The sequence below is a fragment of the Aythya fuligula genome, chromosome 2 (genome assembly GCF_009819795.1).
Source record: "Aythya fuligula isolate bAytFul2 chromosome 2, bAytFul2.pri, whole genome shotgun sequence".
Classification (NCBI taxonomy): Eukaryota; Metazoa; Chordata; class Aves; order Anseriformes; family Anatidae; genus Aythya; species Aythya fuligula.
In genome coordinates, this window is record NC_045560.1 from 104,816,366 (window position 1) to 104,837,327 (window position 20,962).

Sequence of the window (20,962 nt, forward strand, 5' to 3'; positions counted from 1 at the left end):
ACAGCTGTCCTGGCTGTGTCCCCTCCTGCTCCTGGTGCACCCCCAGCCTGGTCGCAGGCAGGGCAGCACAAGGAGCAGAAAGGTCCTTGGCTCTGTGCAAGCACTGCTCTGCAGCAACTGAAACATCCCTGTGCTATCACCACTGTTTTCACCAAAAATACAAAAGACAGCATTGTGTGAGCCTCTGTGGAAAAAAAAAAAAAAAAAAAGAAAAAGAAAAAAGAAAGGCTCTGTCCCAGACAAAACCATGACACTTTTCATGACACTCTTGGAAATATGGACCACAGAATTGGATGTAGTATTGCAGCTCCGGTCTCACTAATGGCAGCTGTTGGATAAGATCATCGTTGTGTGGGATTTTGTCTAACATTGTGAACTCTCTGTTCTTCTTCTAGCTCTGCTTTTGCTGTCGAACAAGAAGGTTTTCTTTCTTTACCTGGTCTTACACTTGTCAGTTCTGTAAAAGGTAAATATTTAATATCTGTTAATAAATAAGTACCATTTCAGAGTGAAAAATATGGGTTTGTACCTTAGATACCCCCAAATGTTTCTGCTGCACACTGCTGATTGCTTTAATTTCTATAACAGTGAAAATTTAAAAACAAACCAGCAAAAAAAGTATACTAAAACAGATCTTTCCTAAGTGTCAGTCTTGCTTCTTTGGACTGAAACTCTTGGCCAGAAGTGAAAGAAACGGGAATTTTTGAACAGTAAGACAGTAAGTCTGAAGATCTATGGAATCACTGATTTATTGCATCAGTTACCAAAGGATGTTTCTTTAGAGGAAAAACAGTTCCTTTTCTTTCCTTTTTTTGGAGGTGTAGTTCTTTAGAAGCTTTAAAAATAAAAATGTTTGTTTAAGGGGTTGGGATATTTATTCATTTTTCTTTATTTAAATAAAGTTTTGCCCAATTAAATGATTCATGCTTTCGTTTTCCTATGCAGGCCCGTATGCTCACAGTGCTGCAAAAAAGTAAGTAAACAAATTCATGGATTGCCCACTTCTGAAAAGCTGTGATCTTTGGTAATAATGCTGCACGTTCCTCCTGCTGTTCTCAACAGATGCGATTGCCATCAAAGCCATACTCTACTCTCCCCATTTTCTCACTGGGACCTTCTACCTTGCAAAGAGGAGAAAGCTTTATGAGGCCAGAGAAACCCTCCACCAGTCACCACCGATCACTGCGGAGCATGCCCAGGTGAGGATCAACCCTAACTCATATGTGTGTATTGAAAGAGCCTACCAAGTCTTTCATCTTGAGTTATAAATCACTAAGACACTTTCTGCTTGTCTCATAGTTTTAAATGTTTCTAATGCTTTTAAGTAACCTTTCTGAAGCCTTCTGAAATCCTTGTTTCTCTATTTACTTCTTTGACTACCAGAAACAACAATATTAACAGTGTGTTTTAAAACCTTTTCACACTACAGGTGACAAACAACATGACACGGGGACAACTGTTGTTTCTGTAGTACCTCTGGGACGTTGTAGCTTAGAAGAGGAGGCTCAGGGTGGGATCTCATCAATGTCTATAAATATCCAAAGGGAGGGTGCAATGAAGATGGAGCCAGGCTCTTTGCAGTGGTGCCCAGCACCAGGACAGGAGGCAGGGGGAACAGGCTCTGAGCCCCAGGCTGCCCTTGTGTGCTGTGCGGGTGGCCGAGCACTGGCTCAGGCTGCCCAGAGGGGCCGTGGGGTCTCCTCATGGAGGCCTTCGGAAGCCGCCTGGCTGTGGTGCTGGGCACCCTGCTCTGGGTGGCCCTGCTGGGGCCGGGGGCTGGGGCAAGTGGCTGGGGCAGGGCCCTTCCACTCAAGCATTTTGTTCTTTAAAAGGTAAACTTTACACATACCTTCAGTTAGTGACCCTACAATCTTGCTGAACCAGGCCAAAGCCATCCTCTGTAGTGTTTGCTTTCCTGGTGTCATTTTTGGGATAGGAAAAAGGATAACTGGAGTCCAGACCATTCTGTCTTGGCTGTTTCCTGAAGGCATCCCTGGGTGCCCACTGCCATGCTGCTAAATAGTGAGATGAGTCCTGCTCTTTTGCCTTTCAGGTTGGCCTCAAGGTCCAAATCCGTGGATAAGTCCAATGAAGAGCTGCAGTTTCCCAAAGAATTAATGGAGGACTGGAGCACGATGGAGGTGTGCGTGGACTGCAAGAAGTTTATTTCAGAAATCATCAATTCAAGCCGGCGCAGCCTCTCTCTGGCCAACAAGCGAGCCAGGTTAAAAAGGAAAACGCAGTCCTTCTACATGTCCTCGCCAGGAACCTCTGAATACTGCCCCTCTGAAAGGACTATCAATGAGATCTGAGCCTTGTGCCTTTTGCTTTGCTTTTGTCTTCATGAGGTCATTGTCCATAAGAAAGGTCACGAAAACTGGATTCTCACTCCGTTGCTTCGTTTCACTTGACAGGCCTGAATTTGCATTAGATCACAGGATTTCCTACTCCAATGCTTTCCAGAGACACAGAAGGCTGTTTTTATCTGTACAGAATGGGATGCAATGGGTCAGCACTGGAAGAAAATCAATAGTTTGAAATTGTTGCCTCTTTTGTACGTGTGCATTGAAACTAGAAAGCTTTTTCTTGCTTTCAGTCCTTTTTTTTTTTTAACCACTCTTTGAATCATTTTTCAGGAGATGAGCTAAAACATGTTTGATGGAGAACCAAACCTAACAAAGTGTCAGTGTTAGCACGGTAGCAAACAGTAAGTCATATTGGCATTACCAGGCTAGTAATGCTCACATCCTAGATTGAAAAACAAGGAGTCAACTCGCACACCAGGCACCTAGCATGAGCAATTATGGTTCAAATTGTCTTTCTTTGAACCATTTCTGTTGCTCTGAGATCAGGGCCCAGCCCAGGACCTCACAGTCTGTGTACTGGGGCAAAATAACGTGACAGCTGTCTGCCTGTGCGGCCGGCTGTTCCCCTGAGCTGCTCTACTTCTTAAGCCTTAGTGTTCTTCTGAGCGTCTCCTGAGCAGGTTTTAGTGGTTCACGTTCTGTCTCGAATGTACGATGATGAATACTAGTAAATTTTAGTAGCAGACAGTTGTACAGCGTGTGGGGAGGAAATAAGGGAGGCTTCTCAACTGGAAACCTGTCAAGTTGTTCACGTGGTTCCTCAGAGGAGAGGGTGGGTGAAGGTGTACATTTGTATTATAGTGGAGCACGCAAATACTGCTATCGTTATGTCTGACAGCATATCCACTGGTATCCCCATTTTTTCTGGGGTTTATAACTTGGCTGTAAAAATTAGGATTCTGCTGAAATTTGGGACGGCGCTGTCTCAGATTGGGAGCAGTCGCTCTGTTCCCCCCCCATCCCTTTTTTTCTTTCTTTTTCCCTTTTTAATTTACTCACAGAAGAATGCTAGACTAGTTGGTTAGAAGTCCCAACGGTGGTACACTGCTAACTGACATCACATGCTTTTTTTGCACTTTTTTTTAAATTTTCAAAGTACTTTTTTTTTTTAAATGCAGGCGTAGACGGAGTTTAGTCTATGATTTGGGGCCGGATCGTTTTGGTATTTAAAAACAAGCTAATATAGCCAAGTTATTAATACTTGAAAATCAACTACTGTAACTTTTTTCATAAATTTTTTAATACCCTGAGGCGTATTTAATATCTATATAGCAGTGTATTATAGAGTGACATAGCAGAAAAAAAGAAGTTTCAGATCTATTTATTAACATTTCTATACTAAGGATTAATGAGAGATACCTCAGAACTGCTCCAAAGTAGCTGGGACCGGATTTAACCCGATGTGATTTGGATGGTGCATTCACCAAAACAAATCCTCCTGGTGCGTTTGGGAGCCCGGGGGGAGGCAGACGGCCCCGTCAGCCCTGGCGTGGCGCCGTGCGCTGCTGCTGCCCTGGGGAGGATGATTCCCCTTTCCCCATCCTCTTTCCCATCCCCTTCCCTTTCCCTTCCCTTTCCCCAAATGTCTATTCGCATGTAATGTTGCAGCCTTCGGAGCAGCCACTCGTGTATATCCACGGTGATTCGAAAAGCACAGGCGAAAGTCTCCTTAAGCCTTCCCACAGATTCGTCCCTCCTTCTTTTTCTCTGAACGGAAAATGAGGATTGTGCGTACGCAGAGCTGATTGAAATAACGTTTTAGCATCTTTCTGACCCAATCTGAACGGGAAAGGCCAGGGCCAGCTCACCCTCTTCAGCTGCCCCGTGTAAGGTCGGGTGTCAGGGCCTTTCTGGGGTGCCTCTGGAAGCGCTTGGCGTGGGAGGGTAAGGACGTAGGATTGCAGGGACAGCTTGAAAGGGCCCTGATGCTGCTGGAAGGACCGCCTGATCTCAGCCCCATCAGCACTTTCTCTCATTTCTGTGCCAAAACCAGGCCTCGGGTTTGCTGCAGCGTGCACCGGGAGAGCTAGGCCGACAGAAGCGCGTGACGTCTCACTCCGAGCTCCCCCATCCTTTTCTTCGGCATCTTCAAGCCTCTTAGCCCGGCAGCTTATCTTCCCCTTTGAGAAGGGTTTCGGGCATCGCAGAGCTGGCAGCAAGGACCAAGAAATCCCGAGCAATCCCCCAGGACGTGCCAAGGCCCCTCCGCCTCGGCAGCGCTATGGGGCAGCGGCTGAGCCTCCGGGCAGCTGCGCAGGGGTAGCATGGAGGGGGAGCTCACCTCGCGTGCTTTCTGCCTCTCTGCAGAGAGCGAGGGCTGCTCTGAGCTTTCCATCTCGCTGCTGTTTTCAGCTTTCCACCTCGCTGCTTGCGCTGGCATCCCCGGTCCCCTCCTGTCGCCCGCCTGCACGTCCCGGCCCTGCTCTGAGCTTCGAAAGCGGGAGCCTGTAAATAGGTGTAATATATTTATTAACGTGTAGGGAGTCTCCATCAATCATGCAGTGGGAACCGAGCTTCCCGTGGTGTTTTAAAAAGAAAACGAGTCCTATTTATATGTGTGTTGGCTGTTACCTTTATTAGAGTTACTGCTTTTGGCCCCTCCAGGCAGTTTGCGCCCCATAGGCATTTTAGAGTGAATTATTGCCGAAAGGAAGGTGGGACCAGCACAGCGAGCTCCCTTCTGGGAATTTTTACCATCTCGTTACTTTTCTAGCTTCGTTAATATGCCCACAGCCTGTTCAGATGGATCGTGGGAGACCCAAGGAGTTAAAAACGCCGCCGGCAGCGTCAGTCTTGTTTCATCTCTGACCCCTGTTGTGGAGGATTCAACCCCAGCTGAGCCTCGCTGCTGCGACGGAGGGAGCAAGCAGAGCCTTGCTGCAGCTCTCACACCTACAGGACCTGAAGCTGCAAATGTTCATGGTGACATTATTGCTTATGGGGTTTGTTGGCTGTTTGTTGTTTTTTTTTTTTTTTTTTTTCCTCCCTTTTCCCGTTATTTCTGTTATACTGGGAGGGGTGTTACTGGGCGAAAATAAAATGCCTTTCCATTACAGCCTTTGTCTGTGTTAATTATTCATGTGGAAGCAAATGTAAAATGTCTATCAGCTCGCCTTTTTGTGTGTGTGTTTTTTTTTTTTCTTCATGCTTTTATGGGTTTGTAAAGCTCAGTCAGCTGGTTCTTCTGGCACAGGTTTGTTAACGAAAATGATTGAACAGCAGCCGAGCACTGGCTGGGCTGCAGGAAGGGAAGGAAGCACTCGTAAAATAGCAATAAAATAAAACTGTTCATGTCACCCAACGGCGCACTGAGTGTGCAGCCATCATTTCCAGCTCGGTGCTGTAACCCAGGTGTGGTTACTTCAAGCACTGACGGGGGGCTGCTGAGGAGCACCGACCTTCCCTGCACGTAGCGCAGGTGTTCAGGCATTGCCAGCCCTCAGCTTTGAGAGAGAAATGCTGGCAATCACTTGGAGAGGGTTTTTTCTTGTTAGGTTGCTTGGTTTTATTTTGTTTTTTAAACCAGAAGCGGGGAGAGCATTTTTATCACAGCCACGGTGTTGTTCCCTCTTCTCTTTCAAGTGTCCCTCTGTCTCCTGGGCAAGTTCAGCATCAGCACCCACCATTAGCCACTACAGCTGCGTGCTGTAGAGTTTAAAACTAATTCAAAAGCTCCAGCTTTCCTCTCACGACTGCTGTCTCCGTGCTTTACTGCATCCATCTCCTAGGCTCAGCTGCACAGCCCTGACACCACACAGGCACGAGGGACAGCTGCTGCAGCCTTGTGCTCGTATGGGTTCTGTTAACATTACCGAAACATTTTACAGTATTTCCGTGTTGCTAACTTGGAGCTGCTCTAGTTTATTATTTTTTTACTCTTTTGTATCTGTGTATAGATCTTAAGGTAAATCTGGGAATGTTTATGAGCATTGAGTCCAGCTATAAAGATCTGTTTCATTGTTTCTGATTTTTTTTTTATTACTATCTTTTGGTAACTACTTGCTGAAAATAGTAAAGGTAGGAAAACAAGCAGAGAGGGGCATTAGCTCGGTCTGATGTCATACAGAAAGACACGGCCCCCGTTTCCTGATGCATACATGTAAGTTTGTGAGCACTGCCCTCCTGGCAGCTTGATCCGCGCTCCCTCCTGCTGGCAGGCCTGGTGTCAGCCCAGGGCAGAGCGAGCCCTCGCTGCTCCCTCTTGGCTTGACACTGAACGATTTGCAGTAAGGATTTGGCCGGGCTGTTTTGCAGCAGCACGCCCGGCTGACCTGAAGCTGAGCTCTGTACATCGCCTGCGCTCTGCATCCTGAGGCAACAGAAGCAGCACCGGGCTGTGCTGGCGGTACAGACGGGCTGCGTACAGCAGTCCCAGGGGAAGGCCTTTGGGGCAGACAGCTCTGTAATCAGAACACATTGCCTAAGCAAAGTCCTTATCTCGAGGTGCTGCTTAAGGGACAGTCATAGCTGAAAAAGACCTGTTGGATTATTAACCTGTTTGATTAAAAAAAAACAAACATCATCACCACCACCAACAAAAACACCACTGTGAGTGCAAAATACGAGCAGCCATTAGGAAAAATGCATTCCTGGTGCCTCCTACATGGGTGCAGCATTTACATCAAGCTTTGGGTCCTCCCCGTGTCTCTCAGCCCAGAGCTGTGCCAGTGCTACATACACACTGTGGGCCGGCAGCGTTTTGGATTTTGCAGGACAGGGTGCCTGGGGCTGCTAAACTGGATTTCAGGGGGTGCTAAAGCTAGAATTAAAGGACACAGGCATAGTTGATGCAAGTTTGGCTTCCAAAGATTGGTGGGAATAGGCAATCCCATTGACGTGTGAGCATAAAGTGGCTGCGTTCTCGGGACCCAGCTTACAGGACAGCGAGAGGCCACGGCCCCGGTTTGGCTCAGACCATTTAAGACAAGCACATTTCTATCAAAAGGGTGGTGGTGTGGTGGTTTTACTCAGGTGGGCAGCCGAGCTCCACCACAACCGCTCTCTCACTCCCCCTCTCCTCAAAGAGGAAGGGGGAGAAAATACAACACAGAGAACTCGAGGTTTGAGATAAGAAAGGTTTAATTAAAGGGAAAGGGAATGGGAGGAAAAAACAGAGACAAAAGAAGCAATCAGTCCGCGCGGAAGCACAGAGAGAGAAAAAAATATTCTCTACTTCCCATCAGCGAGCGGTGTTCGGGAAGCAGGGCCTCAAACGCGTAGTGGTTGTTCAGGAGGAACAGCCCCCTCCCCCACGAGAGCCCCGCCCTTTTATTGCTGAGTGTGACATCAGGTGTTATGGAATATCCCTTTGGTTGGTTTAGGTCAGCTGCCCCAGCAATGTCCCCTCCCCATCACTTGCCCACCCCCAGCCTGCTGGCTCTTGGGGGCTTGGAAGGAGTCCTGATGCTGTGCCAGCACTATGCAGCAATAGACACAACACTGGAGTGATATCAGTGCTGTTCCAGCTACGAGTGCAGAGCACAGCACTGTGCAGGCTGCTGCAGGGAAAAGGTGACTCCAGCTCAGACAGACCCAACACAGGTGGTTACATTACCTAATCAGAAAGCAAGACAAAGATGAAAGGAGGTGTGTATTACTTGAGCTGTGTTACTAATAAAGGTTCCCCTGACCCTTTCCCCTCCTTAAGAAAAGAGAAAAGCCCAACCAGGAGATGCACTTTTTGGACACTAACAGTCCTAAAGCACAAACCCTTCCCCTCTGAATTTCTCTTGCTTCTATGCTGTCGCTGCACATGTACCTTCCGTGTGGCTTCAGGTACACCAGGGGCATCAGCTGTCATCACAGGGAAGGGCAGTAGAATTGTCTTCTGTTTGTTTTCATGTTATGCGGTACTAAAATGCAATTTCTTGTTCATGCATTGCTAATAAAAAGTTGTTTAAAATGGCATTTCGTTGCTCTGGCTTGATCTACTTGTGAAAATGGGACGCACTGGGTGTTACACAGCACAGCTGGGTCAGTCGCATTCGATGTTTGGCTGGTTAGAGCCCTGAGCCTTGGCTGCTGCCCATTTCAACCAGGTTAGAAACAAAAATCACGGAGGAGTCAGAACTGTTCTACTACCAGTGGGGCCCCAAATTAGGAACTGGTGATCTTCCTTGCAGGTGCCTTCCAATAAAAATGAGCATCATGCCTTGATCACCCTAATCGAGGACAGGCGGCGTTTCACAGCAGTGCCTTTCATTAACAAATTCAATGACCTCCCCCCGGAGCTGCAAGGAAAAGGCGAACACGTACCTGCGTAATTCCGACCTGTGGCAAGTGGTGTTGGGAGGGGTAAGAAGACACCTTATTAGCTAAGTAAGGTCTCAGGTACCAGTCACAGTTAATTTAGGTGACTCCTTCCTGCTTTACTGCTAAATGAAGCAGCCGACAGTGGAATTACCAGTTCAGACAGACTTTTGAGCAGGGTGCTGCATGGCCTACAGCTACTTCCAGGAAGCCTCTTACTTTGTCCTGGCGTTTCCCAGCACAGCCTAACTCAAGTAGTTTTTCTGCAGACTCCTCTAAAAAGCAACAGTCCATACCCAGGACACTTTTATTTTTTTTTAACTGAGTACATCTTTTATTTAAGATAGCACCATAGTGTACACAGACACTTTACAGATCCCTGGCCGTCACAGCTTACAGTCTAGGAAGATGCAAGAATAGTAAAGGTGTTACCAACTGCTCCGCTCGAGGATTTATATGAAAACTGCCACAGCAAGGAATGTCACTGTTCAGGTTCCTCTTTCTCAGCGCTGCTTTATTACATGGTCGCACACAGGATAAGCTGGACACACACTTCAAACCAAAGCTCCTCTCCACGCACACATCCCCCCACCTCCCTTTCTCTTGAAGTGCAACCTGGTGGTTGAGAAACACGTGAACAGCACAAAACACTACTGTCATTCAATTTCTAACTCTCAAAGTGCAGGATTATCATTCGAGACAGCACTTCCTACCCATTTGTGGTCACATGTGCTGAGCTTTCTTCTGCTTGGTGCCCAGCGCTTCGAGATCCTTCCAAGTTAATGAGTTAGCACTATTTCTGCTTTATGATCATCTTTCCTTCTGCACACCAGGCTGTTTCTGCACTGATACAAAAAGCTGCCCCAGCAATCTCCCTAGCACCTCCCATCAGGTGGCTTTCCACCTCTGACACTCAGTCAGTGCACATGACATAAAAACAACTTCAGAAATACGTTGTAGCCATTACCAGTAAGTAAAAGAGATGGGAGCTTCTCTAGGGAAGGATAGGTGTACAAGACCAAGACATGCAATTCCAAAATTTTTTCCCAAAAAAGGTAAACTCAGACTATAACAGTGCCAGAACTGGGGTGGGAAGCGGCACGCTTGAAAAATGGTTGTGTACAGCAGGGCTGAACATGCAGCTGCTGATCCCATCAGATCCCACGGACAAGACTCACATGGTCAGAGCAGAAGGAGAGCGAAAGCTGTGTGCAAACCCAATGAGCAGAAAGCAGAAAGTCCAACTCTCCACAGAAGCTCAGAGGAAATTAAGAGCCACTTCCCCTGCTAAACACTGCAGCCTGCCTGGTCGCAGTATGACCACTGACGGCGAGGGCCCTTTGTACATATGGGCAAAGTGAGCAATTGCAGGAAGAGCAACAAGCCCAGAGCTGCAGGAGTGCCACCTACCCCAAAGAAACAGCAGCACTCTTCTGGCAGTCGTAAGAGGCAGCTGGCTGCCACAACTGACCTCTGAAGAAGTTAGCCTCCTCCTTACCCTAAGCTTCCCCTCTCCCATTTAGCTTAGAGACCAGCAGAGGGCTGAGCTCCAGAAGACAAGGTGTTGAGCAGTGGTGAGTGGAGCAGCAGAGACACTGGGGACACTGGAAAGCCAAGCACATGCTGTCTAGCTCCTGAGTCGCATGAAATGTGGAGAGAAACCAGCAGGGAACAAAAACTGAAAGGAGATGCTGCAACACAAGCAGGTAAGGATGTTTCTGGAAGAAGGAAACAAAGCGCAAAGTAATCAATAAAAACAGAAGCACAGTTAGTACTGATCCTAAGGCAGAGCAGACAAGTTTGGCCCCGGGCACGATGCAGGTGCTCGCAGTGACCTTTCTGGGAGGGCAGCCAGTGCTGAAGGCGATGTGCACAAATCAGTCAGGTTAAGACAGCACTAAGCAATTACTTCAAACCTGATGTACGAAGCAGCTTTAGACAATTCTTCCTCTGAGCCGAAGCCATACACGAACCCCTCAAAAAAAAAAAACAACACCTTTTCCACTCCCTCACAGTTTAGTTTTCACCATCTCCAAGCAGCACATACGGAAATGCTGCAGTACAGGTCTCCACATGCACAAACACTTACTCATCCTATCCTTTCATATGCAGAGCTTCGCAACAGCTGCACTCCCCTAGCCCAACATCACAAGGTGCTACAGCAGCTTCTGCATTCTTTGCACAGGAAGTGGCGTTGCTCACCAGGGAAGCATGACCATGACTTGCACCACAACTATCCAGCAGATCTTCCAGAAAGGAGCTGCTATCAGCAGACTTTCAAGTCTAAGTTTCTGTTCCGAAACGAGAAAGGCTTAAGGTCCATATAAAAATAGCAATCAGCTACTCATTTCGTTACTTTTTACTAGTATCTAGATATGTATCTAAAGTTTATTAGGATCATGTAATTTAGCTTGACTATACTTACAGCCAAATTAATATTCACTTTCAAGCTAAACAGAATGCAAACTCTGAGATTCCCTTAAGCTACAGACATTTTAAATGACCAGATCAAAACAATGACCACATTTTACTCTCTTTTTTTTTTTTTTTTTTTTTTTTTTTTTTTTTTTAAAAGATGTTACTCATGCTTTTTAACAGCTTCCTAAATATACGGTTTGCCACTTGGACAAGTAAACATCCTTGCAACATTTATTTCGGTTTGTGCACACACAAAAAAATAATTTAAAATGCCCCAACAGAGGGCTGTCTAAGAAACACATACTACACCTGACCAAGTAAGAAAGTTTTGTGAACTTCTGACAAAGGCTGGTACCCATTTCCAGTATCTATTTCTGTATATTTTAAAGGAGGCAATTTCAACAGTAACTGCAGTATTTTTCCAGATAACGAGAAGCAGTTAAAAGAATACTAAAAACATTTGTATCAATGTGGCAAAGTGTTGAAAAGATCAGTTACGCTAGTAGTCAGTAGTTTGTAGAAAGCATCCAAAAAGGAGAGTCCGCTTGTTTTTCTTGTGCTCTTTGTTTTCTCCTTTTAGGACGTGAAAAACATGTGTTTATGAAACATCACCCTTCGGATTTCAAACTTCCTGCTTATTTCGACTCTTCTGGTTATTGCATCAATCTCTTCCTCAGTTAAGACATTCTGTGAAGAGCAAGGAGCAGTGGAACAGCACAGCCTCTTCATTCAAGTAGCCTACAAGTGCCCTTCTTACAGCTAAATAAGAGAAGTATTTTCCAGCACCTTCCAGGAATTACCACTCCTCTTCTGCTAGTGAGGGGAGGAACTAGGGAAAGTTAATAAATAGGAAAATAAATTATAACCTCCCCCCAAAAGAAAAAAAAAAACAACCATCTGTTTAGGCTATTAACATCAAACATCGACAGAAACTTTGTCTTCGTTGGGATATGAACATCTAAGAGGTAAAGCATCCGCCACGTTCAGACAGCACATTTAAACAACATAAGAAGAGTTAGCATCACACAAGTGTTAGCTTTTGGAGATGATTCTCTAGATAGGTATCTTCCTCTAGAGTATCATGTCCTGTCTCATGTAGTTCCCTTTAAATGGTTGTAAGACGCTGCCAGGTTACAAACCAAACAAAATTCAGTGCTCTAGTACCCATGGGCCCTTCACAGAACAAATGCTCGCGTGGAGAACCCTCAACAAACACGAGTTCTTTTCAAGTTTCAGTATGAAAAACCGAGATGGTGTAAAATATAACATACTCTCATTCTTTGTTACACAAGGCACATTTAGGCAGTTTTAAATGTGCTAAACATTTTGTTTCCAGTGTTTAAAAGAAATCGTTTACATGAAAAGAGCGTCTGCAGGTGGTCAGTTCAGCCTTCGGTAGGCCGCAGGAGCTGCTGTGGAGATGAAAGATGAGGTTACTTTTCTGCTGATCCTATGTTCTTACAAACGTATAAAAACTATGCAGATCAGCCTTGTTAGGGAGATCTATAAAGCAGTCAGCAGAATAATATATTTTTTTTTGTCAGTTACTTGGTACTTTTGGCTTTTATTTTTCTGCTGATGCCGCTGCCATGGCTGGTTTCACGCCCTCGCGCGTTGACTTCAGCTCCTCCAGTTCTGTGTTTAGTTTGCTGATCACCCACTCCAGGGCGTCTCGACCCTGCCAAGAAAATACTGAAATTTAGGATCAGAACAAACACAGCGTCGCTGCTAATGCTTCTATAGTTCTTCCTCTGTCAGACATGAGATTTGTTTTAAAATTAGTTCTGTGCCCTGCGTGGTTCCATACGGGATTGTATTGATTATTTCTCATCTAACTGAAATTTCACTGCAAAGGCATCTGTGCAACCCATAAACAAGAAGTAAATGCAATATTGCTGTGAGCTCGCAGCCGTGCATCTCTGCAAAAAGCCTCACCCAGCATTTATGTTCCCTTGTGGAAGAGGATTGCCATTTTTACTGTTTGCTGCTCCCACCACCCAGAAATACCAGCAAATTTATGAAAGAATCTACACACTGTTTGCAGGTTCCTTAACCAAGATATGTATGGACACTTTTTGAGAAGATCCAGGACAAAGAAAGACAGTCTTCCAAGCTCTCTTTGACGTAGCAGCTGATTGATTCGATCTCTAGCTAGAGTTCAAAGAGATGGTCTTGCACTCACTTCTGTATTCATGCACAGTGACTTTTCAGCATATAAAACAGACTGCTTGGAGAGATAACAGCTGCACCCTGTATATCAAGGGACGGTCTTTCTTCACCCAGTTCTCAGAAAGGGTCGGGAGTGCCTCAAAGCCAGGCACTGACAGCCTACGTTTTAGTAAGAGTGGTGGGATCCAGCAAAGCAAGCAGGTCAGAAGTCTTTTGCCTTAAGAAGACACCGCAGCACCTGCACTCCAGTGACCACAAGAGGTAGAACCAGTGGAAAGCATGAACTGGCAGACAGGGGTTCTGGAAGTAAAAGGTTTATCTCAAGACTCGTTAAGTTCAGAGAAGGGCCAGCACTGGTTCCCTTCAGGTTTTTCATTCTACAGGGACTCACAGAATAAACACAAAGTCTTTAAACAGAGAAAAGTCACCCACTTAAGGGTGAAAAGCCAGCCACACAACAGAGCATTCAGCCTTTGGCCAGAGCTCAAGCAAGGGGGATTTGTCTGTACCCTGACCTACCTCAAGAGCTAACAGCTTCAAGTTCTCTTATTATATGATATGCCTTTAAAAAAAAATAAACAAAATTGAAAAAGGAATTATTTCTACTGTCCCATTTAAGCATGGGCTGCTGCAAAAATTCCTTAGAAGAGCACAAGCATGGTTTAATTTCTAAGTTCCTCCACTTGCATCGTGCTTCAGCGGGTGATTACTTCCACCACATCTACGTCCTGTGTGAGACCAGGGAACGCCAGCAAAGCATGTGTAAAAGCACACGAGCTGACGAGAGCAGGCTACTGCACAGCAACGCGGTGTAACTGGCCATGAATTAGCTGAGCAGAGTGCTCGATCAGGAACAAAGTGGGGGGAGAGGGAGGGAATCATCTTTCAGCGAGCATGCACTGGGTATTTACAAGTCAGGTTAAAATGTCCTCTCCTGGGTGACACACAGGAACGGAGAACTGAGTAAGACAGCAGTGCCTTCTACGTTTTATTTATGTAATCACACAGAGGGAGCTGGTCAGAAAGTCAAACACCTCTGATGCAGAAAAATGCTCAGTAGAAAGATAGAGATTCTTTCAGGCCCTGACTACGAAACAACCACGTCACAGCATTTTAGTTAATATAATCTACTTGTTGAGGAGACAAAACAGCAAGTGTAACATTCAACTCGAGTGCTAAAACATCTCCTGCAGCTTTAACAGCTACGGAGGTCTGCACATTTTTTCTTAGACCTGCATACGCTGTTTGCTATAATTTGCAGCTAAGAATAAACCCGTGGTGCTGGCAAGGAAGGTCTCAGGAGTATTCTGCACGGGAAATTAAGTTACAAAATGTAACAAGGTGTAAAACATCTGAGTATTGCAGAGCTACCCGTTTTGAGAAAAAATCTGACAGAGGATTGGTCTATAAAGTTTTACGGTGCACAACAATTTCTGTAGTAACTGATTAAGCAAGCACATTCATAACCAGGCATGCAGGGTACATTAGTCTTCGTTGCACGTGTTAGCAGCGTGATGGGTTCAGTAGACCACACACCACATATGAAGGTTTGTTGGTATAGCTGAAGTGGTTGATAAATGCTGAGCCTGCGTAGTTGACAGTTTTCTAGAGAAACAGCCAGAAAAGCTTAGTGGAATGAGAACATCGAAGCAAACACTCGTTACATACACTGACCTCGAAGTAAGCAGTGTACAAAGACCCTGAATTCTTAACAGACAGAAGCAGCACGATGGGCTATTTTTTTAAATTTAGTCTTGTCAGTGGAAGTGTGAGCTAATACAGGAATGACAGAGACAGGCTACACTGGCTAGCAGAAGGAAAACCATCCACAGAGGCATCAGAGGCAACTTCACTCAGTTCTCTCAGCCTTGAAGTCAGACTTTGTCACAGTTGATAGCTTAAGGGACACACCACTACCAAAAAGAATATAACTACAGACTGAGTGAAAAACAGCAAGAGAGTTCAAACTTTGTACAGATTTCCACAGAGGCTGACAGAAGGGCAACAATACTCCTCAGGCATAAGAAAAGCAAAATACAATTGTACCATGCGAAAGATTACCCTTCTTAGGCAATCTGTTTTAAGAAGCCCATTTTATATCCTAGGAGTATGATTCTGCTTTGTTTTTATTGTGCCAATTTCATTAAACAATGTGCTAATAATTCCTTCGGGCACCTGTGCTACACACTGGAATCACCAAATTAGGACCAGAGCAAACACGTGATAGAGGGGCTCGTTCCCCTGCCCAGGTGTTTGCAGTCATCATTCCACTTCCATACCACAAGCAATAACGTGGCACAAGACAGAGCTGCAGCAGGTTGATGGTTCAGTGACACGAGCACGGGCTAACTGATCCCATCCAGGTGTGACCAACTCTCTACAGCTGCAGCATAATGAAAATTTGCCATTCCTGTATGTAACGCGTACCAAACACACGTGCAGGTTAATTAATGGAATCCACGTCACAACAATCCATGCACACGTCTGCCAGAAAGCTGAGATGCTGCACCAAGAAGAAGAAGGCTGGCATTACCACTAGTTAGTGCACACTGCAGGTGTGGAGAACTGCTAGCTTAGAGCGCTTTCAGAATTTTGAATTATCCACTCAATAGCATCCCACCCCTGGAGTAACACAGAAAACATCGACAACATAGGGCAAAAGATTTTTCCATTGTAAGTGCAATAACAAAGCATAATCTGCCACCTCTACCTCAGAGAAAAACCTCAACACTTATTTCTTCAGAAACAACGCGTATTTCAGCAGCTGTCATGAAGTTTAAGAGGGGTGCTAGGAACCCAGAAGGGTAGCATGGCATGCCAGAAGAGCTAGTAATAGCAGAATAGGTTACTGGGTAGCAAAGAAAAGGGCTTCGAGTACAAATTCCTGCCAAGTTCACTATCAGTAAAGAAACTCTTCAGGGAAACAGACAGAACAAGATGATATTTTTCCTCTGTAAGAACATTGTGAGACAGTGCGTTATTTGAAAGAGGCAGAATAGAAGAACAGCTTTTAAAAAAATAATTGAGCTTTCACACAGCAGCACATGAATTGGTACCAAGAAATATTCTCACACTTTCTCTGAGTTCAGTGGAGCCATGCAAATTTGACAGATGCCACAAGAGGAAATCAGCTGGCACTTCTAGGCGTGCCCAGTTGTTGTGGCCACTCCAGCAAGTCAGTGCTTTGCTATCTCTGAGTCAGGCTGAGGTTTTGTTGTGAGCCAGAGTCCAGACTACTGTTGTAAAATCAAAATAAATGCCCAGCATAGACTTTTAAATGGAAGCTGGATCAAAAGTGAATTGGAATTTATCTGAAACACATTCCATTTATGACCTTCTGATCAACACAGAGAGCACTCACCTAGGTAATGTTACTCTTCAGTGTCTAAAAACTACCCATCGCTCCTTCTTCATCCCCCCATTTTAAGCTGCCTTCCTCTCATTTTTGGAGAAGCACAAAGACTGGAGGCAAAGGAGACTTTCTCCTTCTCTAATATGTTGGTCAATACCTCCTACTAAGTCAGGTTACTCTGTCTCCATCAAGCAACATCTCTCACAGGGACAAAGGGGCTGTCTCTCTGGCCCAGAAGAAGTTACCTGGGCCAAATTCCCAGTGTGCAGAACCTCCCCAGCAATGCAGAGCACAAGCTCACATTTCAGCTGCACTCATCCTGCTGCTAGGCAGTGATGTCAATGCTTCTCCATCAACTCCACTTCTTCCCCACCTTCCCCAAAGAAGCGTAGGACAAAGTGTCCAGGAACAAGCACTCTGGAAACTCTGTCTGTGCTGGAGTTCATCTCTATGGCTGCAAGCCAAAAAGAAAAAGCGAGCACAAGACAGAGGAGTGGGTGTAGTGTTACCTACAAAGGCCAGCATAGTTTCCTCTCTTCAGAGAATATGCCTCTGCTGACATGACGCTACTTTCAGCCAAAGGCAAGGAGACAGCTCAATAATGGATAGGAGCTATGCAAAGAGGCACAGAAAATATGCTGGCATAACCTGCTAAATCCAGATTATAAAGGCTGAAAAGGAAGTAACCTACTAGCACTAACTCCTGTAAATACATGGCTGGTGTTTAAAAAGGTACTTTGAAAAAAGAAAAAAAAAAAAAAAGCACTAATTAAGCACTAATCATATGTTTCTGGTATGCGTTGCTGTAGCATACACATGGAGGTTGGTTTGTTCCTATGTGCAATTCCAGCTGAAAACCAGATACTTAGTAGTGAAACCTTTTCATACATTGGTAAATTATATTCTACTTCCTGAGGTTCTACAAAAAGGCAATTGGAATTCTGTGCACAAAGTTTAGAGAAATTGAATATAGCACTCAGCACACACGCTTGACAATTCGGATTTCAACAGTAAGAAAGGTGTTTGTGGGGGGAGAGAGGGAGAAAACAGAATAAAGGATACGCACCTTTCTGGCGTTAGAAGATATTGTGTTTGCCATTAAGCTTTCCAAATAACTGCTCAAGCTAATGCCTTTGACGGTAATAATTGCTTCTTGCGTTAGCACAGTTCTGTAAGAGAATAAAGAGAAGTTAATACTTAAACTGAATTTGACTAACCTACTGTCTCCTGTACATAAAAAAGCACACAATAGCCTTACTTACTTTTCAGGGTTCTCAGGATGAGGCGTGTAAACCAGTCTCTCATCAACAGACACCAAGTTTGTGAGAGTAATCTTAAAGAGAAAGAAAGACCTGAAATTCTCACCTCCAACTTTTTTTGCGTTATCGACAGCACCACTCAATAGCAGAGCAGTCATTTTAATGTCAGAGACAAAACAGCATACACAGAATATGAAACCCAGAACACAGTCAATAAAAATACCTATACAGGGTGATGCATCTTGTCCTATCCTAGATCTAATTATAACCATCTAAGTTCCTATTCACAGTAAGCTGCACAAGCAGTTTTCCGTTTGTTTTCTGTTAATGTTGTTGAGCCATATCAGATTTAGGTAATGTGATTCAGAGAGGCTCTTTAAGACCAAGACCACTGTAACACTATTCTGAGGGTAAAGAAAATTAATATTCAGGAAAGAAAATGCCTCTTGTACAGAGACCAGGCTCTCCTACAAATAACTCTACATCACATCTGATAAGTACAAGTTCCCTTCAAAAATTAGGGAAATGCTTCGTTTATACTTGTGGAAAAAAGGCATTTCAAAGTAAAATATTTGTTGTTAATAGACTTTAATGTGTTTAACATTACCCTGCTGTCACGTGCATTCTGAGAAATAATTTTATTAAAAACACAATCGTATAAGCTTGTTCCCAAAGTATTTGTGAAGAAGAAGAAGAAAAAATAGCCAACTAAGACACGTCCCTCCTTCTAATGAAAGATGTAAACACATTTCCAAATGTTAAGAGACGAAACGTCTAATCTCCAGAACTACTAATCAGAAACTTCTTAAGCTATCACTCACATTAGTTGAGCAAAGCTCCATCTTTTTTTCTACTGGATCTACCACAGAATGTTCTTCAATGTAAGTCAGAGTTCTGCTTGTTCCTAAAATCTGAAAGTGAAGAAAGACAACGATAAAGAATAAAGTTTAGTACTAAAAACAAACAAACAACAAAAAAGAAAGCATAAATCCCAAATGAATACACCTCTCAAATACCCAGACACTGTGATCAGTGGTAAGATTACATGGCGGTAATTTGCATGTCATACAGAATGACACAGACCAGTCTAGAAAGCATGTACAGACGTAAAAAACACTGTGGGCATATTAAAGCCTACAACGTATTATAGCTACAAACTGTGCTGATTACAGCTTGCATGATATTTGTGGATGACGCTTCCTATCAATCAAGCTTTTACTTTGAATTCAGCCCCAGTTCACCTGATGACATAAATGCATCACACCCCCTAATAAAGCATTAAGCCTGGAAAATCATACCGCTTTCACAATGCTTGGCAATCCCCACTCTGTGCTGAGCAGGCGGTGACTGTGCAACCTCCCCTGGTTGTCAAGGCTCCTGTCGAGGACATCTACTCCTACCACGCATGGATTCATCGGGTTGGGGTACTTCCTCATCGCAGCTTTGATCACCGTGTCCCAGGGGTGCCTGGAAAAAGAAGAAAAGACATTTGTAACTATTTTGCGTTTAATTGCAAGTATTCAAGCAACTAGTCTGCTTGAGCTTTCCACAACATGGCACGTGCTGTACAACTTCCTAGCTCCCACATCAAATATTCCTTCAGGATTCTGTGATGCTTGGAAAGGCCGTGAGAAAGCATTGGTACACAAGCAGAAAAACAATGTATATTCCTATCTTCAGAGCGAAGAAAAGAATTATTAACCCATGACTAACAGAAATAAGGGCAAGGGGCAGCAGGCAAGCTGCTACGTGTGCCATTCCAATTAGCTATACAAAAAAAAAAGGGTGACTGACCACAGAGGCTGTTGAATCTCCACCTATTCTGAACTCAGCTGTAAAAGAAACCTGACCCAGTATTTGAGTTAGCCCAGCTCGGAGGGGGAAGCTGGACTAGATGTCCCCACAAGCCCACTCCAACCCGAATGCTTTTGTAATGTTACCCACACCAAACAAACAAGAACTACATTTTTACCTTCTGTTTCCTCCTAGAGTAAAAACAAAAAAAAAAACAAAGTGAAGTTTACTTCATTTTTTTTTAAAGTAATCAGGAAGTTCAAAATAGAGAAATGGATTTTCGGAAACCACCTCAACCCTGCTGCCTTAAGTCGGCGCCTTTCCTGCTGGTTTTGGCAGCCTGGTAGCACAAGGTACAGCTGTGGATACCCTTCTCAGTACAGAACTGTTCTGGTGAAAGATGTTTTGAAAAGTTTTGTTTGTGAAAAGTGTTTTGAGGTCATTAAGCTTTGATAACCTCCAGCTATGTAGACCCGAGCAGCCCCACCACCGGAGGACAGCCTGTCCACAGGCTGTGGGACTTCATGTACCCTTGTACCAAGGCTAGGGCCCCAGCAGGGGCAGGATACACCAAGGACTTGATCCAACAGGGAGATTTTGTTCCTGAAGACCCGTTTCTGTACACAGGGTACCTGGCAGACCTGCAGCCTTTGAAGGCACCCCCACAAACCCGCTGTGGGTGCCCAACTCCAGGGGGTTACGGGTGCCAGCAGCTGCACTCGTGGCCCTAAAGGGATTTGATTTTTCGGCTCGCTACTTTTTGGTCTTAAAGCCGGTGCAGAAGGGCGAGAAGCAGCAGGATGGGGCAAAACCCAGTTAATATTTTGGGGCAGGGGGCAGGAGAAGGCTGCTCGCCCTCACATCCCACAGCCTGGGGGGTGCTGCAGGACCCCCCCCTGCTGCCTGCAGCGCCCACACGAGCACAGCAGCAGCAGATAGAGGAGCTGATAAGGTCAGGGAGCCCACAGCAGCCCCGGGGGGGGGTTTCGGGGCCGCGATGCGACACGGCTCGGCACCTCGCAGCCCTGCCCTACCCGCACAGCACCACTGCGCGATGCGGGGGGGGGGCAGCGTTAAACTGCCGAACCAAACGCCAAACACCGGCTGCAGCCCACACCAGCAGCCCTGCCGAGCGCCCTGCCGAGCCCCCTCCCGAGCCCCCTGCCCTCCCCCTGCCCGCTGTTAGCACCCAGGACCCCGGCCGGTCACAGCCAGCCCGGCGCAACCAACACCCGCCCGCCCGCGCGGCTTTGGGCGCTCACCCGAAGACGTGCTCCGAGCTCCAGATTTTCATGGCCGGAGCGATTTCGGGCGCGGGCGGGCGCAGGGCAGCGCGCGCCGGCACCCAGCAGCCG

At 45.5% G+C, this 20,962-nt stretch overlaps 2 protein-coding genes across 5 annotated transcripts in view; one reads left to right on the top strand and one right to left on the bottom strand.

Moving 5' to 3' along the window:
* Window positions 1-5,310, top strand: part of SPIRE1 (spire type actin nucleation factor 1) — a 125,667-nt gene extending 120,357 nt beyond the window's left edge. The window contains exons 13-16 of the mRNA XM_032181344.1: window positions 396-466; window positions 946-973; window positions 1,063-1,199; window positions 2,054-5,310. Of these exons, the coding sequence (XP_032037235.1) occupies window positions 396-466; window positions 946-973; window positions 1,063-1,199; window positions 2,054-2,312 (495 nt within the window). The 3' untranslated portion in view covers window positions 2,313-5,310. The remainder of the gene's footprint in view (window positions 1-395; window positions 467-945; window positions 974-1,062; window positions 1,200-2,053) is intronic.
* Window positions 5,311-8,925: 3,615 nt separating this feature from the next.
* Window positions 8,926-20,962, bottom strand: PRELID3A (PRELI domain containing 3A). Of its 4 annotated transcripts, XR_004252918.1 has the most exons (8): window positions 20,870-20,962; window positions 19,112-19,280; window positions 18,635-18,724; window positions 17,817-17,887; window positions 17,621-17,723; window positions 15,736-15,824; window positions 13,722-13,764; window positions 12,656-12,711 (listed from the first exon to the last, which is right to left on the bottom strand). XR_004252918.1 is itself a non-coding variant. In XM_032181872.1 (7 exons), the coding sequence occupies exons 1-6, from the start codon at window positions 20,899-20,901 to the stop codon at window positions 12,598-12,600; spliced, it is 579 nt and encodes a 192-aa protein (XP_032037763.1). In that variant the 5' UTR covers window positions 20,902-20,962; the 3' UTR covers window positions 8,926-12,445; window positions 12,582-12,597. The 4 variants fall into 4 exon arrangements, 3 of the variants coding, with proteins under 3 accessions (XP_032037763.1, XP_032037762.1, XP_032037764.1); XM_032181872.1 differs by lacking the exons at window positions 13,722-13,764; window positions 15,736-15,824 and adding an exon at window positions 8,926-12,445 and having other exon boundaries at window positions 12,582-12,711; XM_032181873.1 differs by lacking the exon at window positions 13,722-13,764 and having other exon boundaries at window positions 12,649-12,711.